This window comes from Cannabis sativa, chromosome 1, assembly GCF_029168945.1.
Source record: "Cannabis sativa cultivar Pink pepper isolate KNU-18-1 chromosome 1, ASM2916894v1, whole genome shotgun sequence".
Lineage (NCBI taxonomy): Eukaryota > Viridiplantae > Streptophyta > Magnoliopsida > Rosales > Cannabaceae > Cannabis > Cannabis sativa.
In genome coordinates, this window is record NC_083601.1 from 16,611,443 (window position 1) to 16,622,676 (window position 11,234).

At 31.0% G+C, this 11,234-nt stretch overlaps 1 protein-coding gene across 1 annotated transcript; it reads right to left on the reverse strand.

The window, feature by feature from the left end:
* Positions 1-8,590: 8,590 nt before the first annotated feature.
* Positions 8,591-10,909, reverse strand: LOC115704681 (GATA transcription factor 21). The gene is made up of 3 exons (XM_030631879.2): positions 10,070-10,909; positions 9,453-9,980; positions 8,591-9,340 (listed from the first exon to the last, which is right to left on the reverse strand). Exons 1-3 carry the CDS (start codon positions 10,268-10,270, stop codon positions 8,975-8,977), a joined length of 1,095 nt encoding a protein of 364 aa, XP_030487739.2. The 5' UTR covers positions 10,271-10,909; the 3' UTR covers positions 8,591-8,974.
* Positions 10,910-11,234: the final 325 nt, after the last annotated feature.

The window sequence follows — 11,234 nt, forward strand, 5'->3', positions numbered from 1 at the left end:
GAAGGAGTCATTATATTCCGCTGCACCCAATGTAAGGTTTCCTAAACTTTATATGTGTTTATTTCATCGTTTTAGAAAGTTCATATTTAGGGTGTTAATCAACATACTTGTGAGTAGATCTAAGATCCTGGTAAAATAAAATTCCAACATCAATACCATTTAGTTTTCTTAGACATAATTCACGGTACCTTGTCGTAGTGGGAGAGTTTCTAGGAACTCACCTTCTTATGACTTGGAAGACACTAGTGATTAAAATTCATTGTGAGTTTAAACAAGTAATGGATTGTCAAGATAAGAAACTAAGAAGAAAAGCCAATAGAACTATGGTTTAATCCATTCACATTGAGTAACCTAAAGTTTTCTATTACAAGGACATAAAAGGAAATTTTCGTTTATAAGTCTATTCAATTGACTTAACAAAACTTCCTGTTCTTAGTATTATAGGTTTGAGTTTATCTAAACCTATGGCTTATGGTATACCTGGTAATTACTTACTCTAATGCAAGCAACTTACTTTAGTAAGATGCTGAAGCATTTTCTTTCTAATGGCAATCTATAGAAGCTTCACAACTTCTTAGACATAGATTTTATTTATCTAAGGAAAAGTCTCAACTATTCCAGAAAAGATAAAGTCATGAAAGAATTTCTTATATCAACAGTGAGAGGTCTTAGATATGCTTTTGTATGTCTTAGACCAGACATCTGCTGTTGAGTGAGAGTAATGAGTAGGTATCAGATTAATCCAGGAGAAGAACATTAGAAGACTATCAAGTAAATCTTAAGATTAAGAAGAGAAACTATATGTTAGTCAATAAGAGTGTGTTTAAAACTCTTAGACTACACCACATCAGATTTCGAAATTTGCCTTTGTGCTAGAATCTTTCTGATAAGATGGTGATTAATCTGAGGGTGGAATAGTGATTTTAGAGAAGTGTAAAAATCTATCTGAAGTCTCTAGGTCTACCAGAAAGGGACTGAATGTTAAAGTTGCAGGAAAGGTACTTATTCAGTCTAAGGAAAGTTCTATACATCTTTGGCACCATTCCAAATTGCCTAAACTACTAATGTTATTTCCTGATTAACCAAAAGTAGTTGCCAAAGGTATAGAATCCAGTGTCCCAAAAAGAGTAGACATATAGAGAGGAATTTCACATTATCAATGATTTTGTGATTAAGGAAGAGTAATGGTGGAGAAAAGGTTGTATATCAAGGTGTTGATATTATTTGAAATGCACCTTTTGTTTTATATTAGTGCAAGTGGGAGTTTGTTGGGTTTTATGCCCTAAATAAAACTCATTTCAATATAAACAGATTTACTTATTAATATAGATCAGAAATAACATTTAATGTTGCATGGTTCACATGATTTATTTCATGATTATATGTAGATAATGTATAAATTCATCTGAAACCCTTTTCACATACTTGATCCTGTTTATTGTGTCGTCAACACTTTGGAAAGTAAACATGACTATGTGAATAAAGTTTCCTAGATTTATTAGACACAGGGTTTTACTGATATGATAATCTACAACAGAGTTTACTTGCATTTGGAGAAATGCTATGTTCTTTAAAGAACATTGGTTAAAGTAAAGCTCAGGTTGGATGCATGGAGTATGCATCGGAAGGGACCGATATTGAACTTTGACTTAGATTTATTAAACTTACCGTAATATCTATTCAAGTCAATATCGCCTAGTTGATCTTAGATCAAATGATCTTAATCCTGTTATGATTAGGCTCAATCTCAAGAGGCTATTCGTGTTCTTTGATTTGTTAGTTAAGCCTACTTTTGGGTCAGGGTGATACGTACATTTTGGGAACACGGTAGTGCAATTGAGTGGGATTGCTAACATAAACATGGAATCTATAGCTTCCATCTGGCGAATAGTAAGTAAAGCATGATCTCCTTCGAGCTTGACCAAACGAAAATAAATGGTGGAGTACTCATTTCACATAAGCTGAAATATCATTTATACGGGGTTAAGTGTTTTAAGGATTAAATACATTGTAGGGTGTAACGGTAATCTAATCCATTTACAGTGTAGATCATTCATATAGAGGATCATTGATCAAATTAGGATTATAACAATGGATAACCAATGATGTGTCTATATGGTGGAACATATAGAGCATTCTATATACTGAGAGTGCAATTCTAAGTTCTATGCGTGGATTTAACGAAGAATTAATAAGTCAGTAAATTGAGGTTATAAATTCTTGATCTGCTTATTGGAAGCTCGGTTATATAGACCCATGGTCCCCCCACTAGTTGAGATAATATTGCTTGTAAGACTCATATAATTGGTTTTGATTAATCAATTATAATTCTCAAATTAGACTATGTCTATTTGTGAATTTTTCACTAAGTAAGGGCGAAATTATAAAGAAAGAGTTTTAGGGGCATATTTATTAATTATGATACTTTGTATGGTTCAATTACTAAATATGATAAATGACAATATTATTTAATAATTATTTATAATTATTAAATAGTTAGAATTGGCATTTAAATGGTTGAATTAGAAAATTGGCGTTTTTGAGAAAATCAGATGCAGAAATGATAAAACTGCAAAATTGCAAAAAGTGAGGCCCAAATCCATACTGTATAGGGCCGGCCACTTTTGTAGGGTCTTACCTCTGATATTTTCATTATTTTAATGCCAAATAATTCAAACCTAACCCTAGTGGAATGCTATAAATAGATAGTGAAGGCTTCAGGAAATTTACACTTAACTTTACACTTTTCATTCAAAAAAACCTGAGCCTCTCTCTCTCTACCTTGGCCGACCACTCCCTCTCTCTCTTCTTCCTTAAGATTTCGAAACACTTAGTGATTAGAGTAGTGCCCACACACAGCAAGTGATACCTCAATCATAGTGAGGAAGATCGTGAAGAAAGACTTTCAGCAAGAAGGAGTTTCAGCACTAAAGAATCAGAGAAAGTGATCCAGGTTCAGATCTTGATAATACTCTGCGACAGAAAGGATACAAGGGTTAGAGATCTGAACGGAAGGAGTCATATTATTCCGCTGCACCCAATGTAAGGTTTACTAAACTTTATATGTGTTTATTTCATCGTTTTAGAAAGTTCATATTTAGGGTGTTAATCAACATACTTGTGAGTAGATCTAAGATCCTGGTAAAATAATTTCCAACAGTTATAGACTCCATATTTATGTTAGCGCTCCCACTCAATTATACTATCATGTTCCCAAAATGTACGTATCACCCTGACCCAAAAGTAGGCTAACTAACAAATCAAAGAACATGTATAATACTCTTGAGATCGAACCTAAACATATCAGGATTAAGATCATTTGATCTAGGATCAACAGGTGATATTGAATTGAATAGATATTACGGTAAATTTTAATATATCTAATCAAAGTTCAATATCGGTCCCTTCCGATGTATACTCCATAAATCCGATGCTGGTAAATTTTGCCAATGCCCTAGAAAGGACATAACACTTATCCAAGGTGTAAGAATACCTATCGCTGATTATCATGTCAGTCTAAATCCAGTGAACTGACAAATCAGGGAATAAATTTTCGAACATATAATTAAGATTATATTCCACTATGTTGACAACACTATAATCATTAACAAATTCATATGTTCTGGACTTAAATATAATTCATACATTATATGTATATAATCATGAAATAAATCATGTGAACCATGCAGCATTAAATGTTATTTCTAATCTTTATAAATAAGTAAATCTAATTATATTGAAATGAGTTTTATTTAGGGCATAAAACCCAACATTGTATATCTCTATAATATTAATCTATATACCTATATTGTTTCTTATCTTCATCAGAATTTTTTTTATGTCTATTATTGTTGTTTAGTATTTTAAATTTGGACTGAAAAAGAAACTTGTAAAAAAAAAAAAAGAAACTTGTAAAAAAAAAAAAGAAACTTCTAAAAAAAATTAATTTATTCTTCAATTTAAATTATTATCATATTAATAAAATTATAAAAAATTAATTAATTTTGTATATTAATATTTAAAAAATTAGTTAAAAAAACTATTTAATACAATTTAATTTTTATATAAAAAAAGCAATTATATTTTGTTTTTAAAAGAAAAAAATTGAGACATCATTCTATTTAATATATATTTTTTTGATAATGTATTTAATATATTATATATATATGTGTGTATATTATCAATAACGACAATGTCGTTATTAATATTTATTTTTACTGACGACTTTAAATGTCGTCATTGATACTTATTTTTAGGGACGAAGTATTACCAACGACTTTTTACTGACGACAAGTTGCTATTAATAGTCATCACTGACGAAATACTTTTCACTGACGAAATTTGTCCTCATTAAAGCCTATTTTTCTTGTAGTGTGTATGAGTTTGTTAGGGGTGGACACAGTAGGATGAACCTAAGGAGACTAAGAGCTATGACCCTTAGAGAAAGCTTTTTACCATATGCTATAACAAATCAACTTTTATGGAGATTTAGGTGGAAATTATTAGAATAAATCGCCATAAAAGCTGACGTGTCATAACAGGATACAATAATCAGTTAAAAGAGCCAAACAAACCAACTAACCTAACCGTTTCGACTACCAAAAAATTAACTACTGCTACTTACAACAAACAGAATAACAAAATTAAATAAAAGAGCTCGTAGGAGCAAAGAGATCTTACCAGAACCTTGATATAAGGAGTCCTCTACACCAAATGCAAAGTGAGATTGAGAACCTAGAGAGAGTGACTCTCAGAAAGAAAGAACAAAAGTGAGAAGAAAGAAGAGAGTGAAAAAGAGTGTGAAGAGAGAAAATAAAGAGAGATTTGTTAAATCTGTAAAAGAAAGAAAGTCAGTAACTTTAGATAATTGTTCTTGGAAAGATTACCAAATCGTGTTGTGACTGGAATCGTCTCAAATTATTGTAATCGAAGGTTGGTCATATTGGATTTGGCTCGAGCTTCTCTAAGGCAGCTCACTGAGAAAGTAACTCAATCTTTGGGGTGAACCTCTTAAAACACTGTGTTTGTTCTTCTCTTCTCTCATCTTATCTCCATTAGCTTGAATATTTGTGTTTGTACATTTTTCTCTGGTACTGATTTGTGTTTGGATCTTTATCATCTCATTTGATTTCTTTGAATCTTCGAAGGGTTTTGTTGAACTCTACAAATCAATAAATTGGCCATATTAGATAAATTGGTAAAGTAAAATTAGATTTTTTAAGAGAGTAAATGTGTCAATTTTTGTGTGGTTTGTTTTAATTTAGACAAGAAAGGTCTTTGTTGATCTTGTGTATTGACTTTTGTGTATGAGTTTTGTAGGATTATTTTAGGTATAAATTTTCTACAAGAAGTTGTAAGAATATCTTCTCGAAAATTTTTAACGAGTGAATCAAAGAACTCAATGAACGCAAATAAGAGTTCATGTATACTCAGGATTCAAACTGATTTGCTAATAATCATCATTGTGATATGAATAATTCTTTCATGGTAAATGACATGTTAATAAAAGATGCTATTACAAATCAGTTCAGTCATGTATGATCAAATTATACATAATACCTTTACTATATGTCTATCCACACATGTGATCCGAATCAAAATCACACACACTAGAGTATAGTGTATAGTAAACTGTACTTAGTAATTCTATATTAAAGATCTCTTACTTTAATACACTACCGACTTGTTTTATTCATATTGTATAATCTTAATTCTCTTATACGACCTTACAAAATTATACCATCTTCATATGTAAGGAATTTTCAAATATTTATTAATTATACTTCTATAATTAATGTATTCATTTATCTTATACTTATATTTTATATATTCCATAATATACTATCCATTAAATACTTGCTTTTACGATATAAATTCCAACAAATCTGTATGTAGAGCTCTAGAAATTTATCTCATGTAGGGAGATGTGTCCTTATTAATTCTGTGTTGATTGATGTCCACTCTTACTGGGCACAATTGATGGTGTTGCCTAAATACATTTTGGAGCAAATCAATAAAATTTGTAGAGCTTTTTTGTGGAAAAGCAACTATGATGCTAATGCTCCAGGTCTTGTGGCTTGGAATCAGATTTATCTTCCTAAAAATGTTGGAAGATTGAGTTTTAGAAACATTGAAAACTAGAATTTTGGAGCTTTGGGAGAGATATTTGGAATATTGCTAGAGACAAACACTCTTTGCGTTAAATAGATTCATAATTTATCTCAAAGACTAAGATTGGTGGAATGACATTGCTCCACAGAGTGTTGTAGTTCGTATTAGATTGTGGAAGTTAAAAATGCAATGAAGAAAAAAAATGAATATGGAAGAATTTAGAGATGTGAAATTCAATATCTAAGGTCTTTGTAATAAGTTGTGGTCGATTCACATGCAAAAAGCTTGGTATGCTTTCACTTGGAACATGTTTAATTAGTTTTCCTAAACACAAATTCATAACTTGGATGGCTTGCCAAAATAGACTTCAAACTAGGATTAGATCGGTTCTTTTTGGTATTAATGTAGAAAGTAACTGTCTTCTTTGTGATTAAGTATAGCTGAATCACATCAGCATATTTTCTTTGATTTTTTGCTACTGCAGTGAGATTTTTAGATCCATTTTTCAATGGCTTGATTTACCCATGCAACACACTACTTTAGAGACTTGTTTGAAGAATATTAAGCGATGAATTAAAGCTCTCTAAATTCAGTTGTGAATTTCTTGTAGGCACAATGGTGAATGCTATGGTTTATTCAATTTGGGAAGCAAGGAATGCTAGTTTGTGGGATAAAAAGGTATATGTATATTGTAAATAATATAGTAAAAAAGATTAAAACTGATATTTGTATTAGGTTTTCTCATTTTAATAGAGAAAAAACAAATATAGAGGATAAAGAGTGGTTTGAGGCTTTAAGTTCTAGATGAGGAACTCTTTGATAGTTGCATGGTATTGTAAAGAGTTGAGATTGAGCAATAAAATTTTCACTCATTTTTTTTTTTTTAAAAAAAAAGTAAATTATTATGAAGTAGCTGGTGTGGGATTGCTTTTAGAATTAGAAAAGGTCGAGCATTTTTTAGGGAGATATTGTAGGAATCGAATATCCTAAAACATCATATAAAAGCATATATATCCTAAATTATATGAGAAAACGTTGATTTTTACTACCTTCAAAGGACCACCCAAAAGTCACTAGGTTGGCCCCCTTTACCAAAAATAAAAAAATTCACTAGGTTGGTGTAGTGGTGAGTAGGCCGGGGTTGTAAAATGGGGGAGATCACCAAGGTTCTACGTAGGCCTCAATCATTAAGCACCCAAATATATGTTACCAATATTGTGGTCACTTTATACAAAGGGCCGGCACGAGTAACTTGGATTGAGAATATCTCAATAAGAGTAACTAAAATCCATGCGCCTAGACTTCATGAGCATTATTATTAACCATCAGTAGTTCTTATTATCTTTAATAGGTGGCGTCTTATAATTAATTAGTAATATTTCTTAAAATTTATTTTATATAATACTTAATTACACCAATAATAGTTAATTTCTTAAGTTAAATTTTCATAGAGACTAGCTAGCTTAAAATTACAAACAAGAAAAGAACTACTATATATATACTGGTTGGATAGTCTCAACATGATCAATGCAAACCAGCTGGCAAAGGTAGCTAGTTAGGATGTAAACATAAAAGTATGCAAATAAAACAGTACTGTGCCAATTGCATGCTTATAGTTTATTATATTTAGCTACCTAGATCAGTCTAAAAGCAGTTCGTATGTGTCATCAACTTTTTTACATATTCACTGACTCGTCTATAATTCTACATATATGTATATAATTGATATACAAGCCGCCAAAGGTTAGCTATAGCTACAGTAGTCGTCTTATTATTATAAAGCCTAGGCTTAATTAATTAATCTATCATTCTTAATATTGTGTACAATTATTGACAAAACAAATAATGTAAATAATGGTCAAAGTAAAATAACTGCAGTTAATAATTGTTTATTTGAATTTTGCTTTCAATTCAAGCTTATAAATTATAATTCTGACTATATGGAATATGCATATATATGAAGACAATGTCTGAGACAAAAAGTACAATCCTCAAGGCGATGATCTCTCGTTACACCAAAAGCAGAAACTTTAATATGAATCATCACAATCATCATTACGTGTCTCAAGTTTAGGCACTGCTACCTGCTTTTCTACAGTTAATACTGGGATCTGGGATATATATATATATATAAATATATATAATATGTTTACAATATTGAAGCCCTACATTCTACGTACCCACTTAGCCACCATATATTTAACTAATAATTCGGATTTTTTTTTGTTTTTTTTTCTTTCAGTACTGTTTGATCAATAAGTAAATATATATATATACACACATATAATAGCCTCGTGACACCTATCTAGCTAGTATATTGTCGATATACATAATAGAACACTTTTCAAAAAGAAAAAGGAAAAACATTATATATATATAGAACTGCTAAATACATATATATACTAACATGTTTAAACTAATAATGGTCAAAATTTTGTCAGTAGCTAGAACGATCAAGTGAAATTCATATAAATATTAATTAAACAAAAACTTTTGTTATTTTATTAATTAATAGGTATATTTGAGGGATACATAACAATGAAATAACAACACAATTAATTAAGAGACCCACGATTTGGTTATCTCTAAATTCACACCCTAAGCTCCTAACACTCACTAAATTATTATTAGAATATAATAAATTACTCAGTCTAATACCGCACATGGACATACTAAATATTAAGCTATAAAAACATTATAACTCAAAACTTATTTCAAAAAAAAAAAAAAAGTAATTAACACCATAACGAAAGTTCTAATAAAATTCGGAGAGAGGTAGGTAGATGATGAAATGATGATAATAAGACAGAGCAATATAAAATTTGAATAATTATAATAATAATAATAATAGATGATCTGATCCTCATCCATGAACAAGACCATAAGATAGAGCCATTAAGAGGATAGCAGCGTCTCTTTCATCTTGAGGGAAAACTCGTTGAAATGCCGAAGTGTTCTTGCTCACACTTACTATCAGATCCTCAAAACAAACCTTGTTCTTCCTCCTTCCTCTAGATTGGCATCTTTTCTTGAATGGAACACAATTGTTATTATTATTATTATTAGTAGCAGTACTACTTTTTGATTTCTTTTCTTTATTAGTATTCTTCATAGATGGTTTGTCCACCGGAACAACTGTTCCGTTGGTGGATCCCGCGGCCGCAGCAGCCGCGGCAGCCATTGCCCTTCTCGCCTTCCTTTGTCGAATTCCACAAGCATTGCAAAGAGACTGCAACCCCAACATATAATATACAAATTAACATCTTAGAATATAGATTAATATGTAACATAATAATAAACTAATAATAATTGTATGTATATATATTTGTTTAAATATATACCTTAGGGCCTCTTGGACCACTTCTCCAAAGAGGGGTTTTGGTGGTGTTACAGTCAGAACAAACCCTAATGATTGTGGCGTTGTTGTTTGAGGAATTAGAACTGGTGCTGTGATCAGTAGGCGATCCAGGATGCTTGATATTGATCTTCATCACATGAGGTTGTGGTGGTGGCTGTGGTTCGAAGTTTTGATCATGATCAGTAGTAGTAGAAGTGATGAAATTTGTAGTTGATATGTCATCATTACTGGCTGTTTGATCCGAATTGTTATTATTATTAGTGATCATCTTTCTCATCATCCTCATCTTTGAAGACATCCACTTAACCGAATTGATATTATTCTCATCATGGCTGTTGTGATATTTCATATCGTAATTGATATGATGATGATGATGATCTTCAGTAGTAGTGGTAGTAGTAGTAGCAATGCTTAATTTCAAATCATGATTATTATTATCAAATAATAATTCATGATTTTCTTCAGCTCTTGGATGATGATGGTCACGTGATGATGATCCAACGTGATCAGCCTGTAAAAAGATCATATATGATTAATAAATATTATTAATTAAATCCGATTTCATGCATATAAGTAAAGTTGATATAGATATATATATACCGGTTGGAGTTGAAATTGTTTTGTCTCCCTGGTATAGAGAAAATTCCCTTGATCTTGAGCTGGATTATTCATCATGAAAGGATGAGGACATGATGATGAGAGAGATAAGGATGAAGAAGTTTGATCTTCTTTAAGGTCAACAAAATAAGGTGATAAATTATTATTAATATTGCTATTATGGTAAGAAGAAGGAAGATCCATTAGGGCAAAATTCAAAGAGCTATAACTATAGAGAGGGATCAAAAAGAAAATTATAAAAAATGGAATTGGAAGAACATATATGTATTTGTGTAGTACTTTCCAACAATATTGGTGGATCAAACTATAGCTAGAAATTTGAGATGGAAAAATAATATGGTCATGAGAGAGAGAGAGAGATGATGATGATGGCAAAAGGGCCTAAGCAGTGTAGTGGTAAAACTCTTTTAAAGGATCGAGATCAGAGGGCCAGAGAGAGAGAGAAAGAGGCGTGTGTAAGGGATTCACGTGAGTTCATATATGAGATGAGAGAAGCCAATGAACAAAATAACAAAGAAAGAGTTTTTTAAAAAAAGACAAAAGAAAAAGAGATAAACCAAAGAGATGTGTGGAAAGCTAGTAAGAGAGACCCCATTGCACAAAAACCCTATCTGTAATGTAACACTATTATAATTTCAAATACTCGATCGATCCCCACACATATAGTATAATATTATAAGAAGCCCTAGTTAGCTTAGCCGCAATATATATATATCTCTATAATACTTTACTTGCATTATCATCACAATATAACCAAACGCGCGGCGCCTAGCTTCCATCCTGGCCACACAAAATTAGCTAAGGATATATATATAGATATATATATTCCACACAAACACATATGATCACAATATCATATGATAATTACTAATATATATTACTGATTAATTTAATAATATTAATATATTATATGATCAGATCATGATAAATTTTCTCTTTTTTTTTTGTATGTACTTTATTGATTTGATACTTCATTCGATTAGTTATCAATGAGTAACATGTTGTCTATTAATAATTAAGTAAGTAATTTATGGCCTTCTTTTATTCTTGTTTTCAGTTAAGACCTACTCATGGAGAACCCAAACTTAGAGTTTGAATAGTAATTATATATTGGATATGAATAATGCAGGCCGTGACCACTGACCAC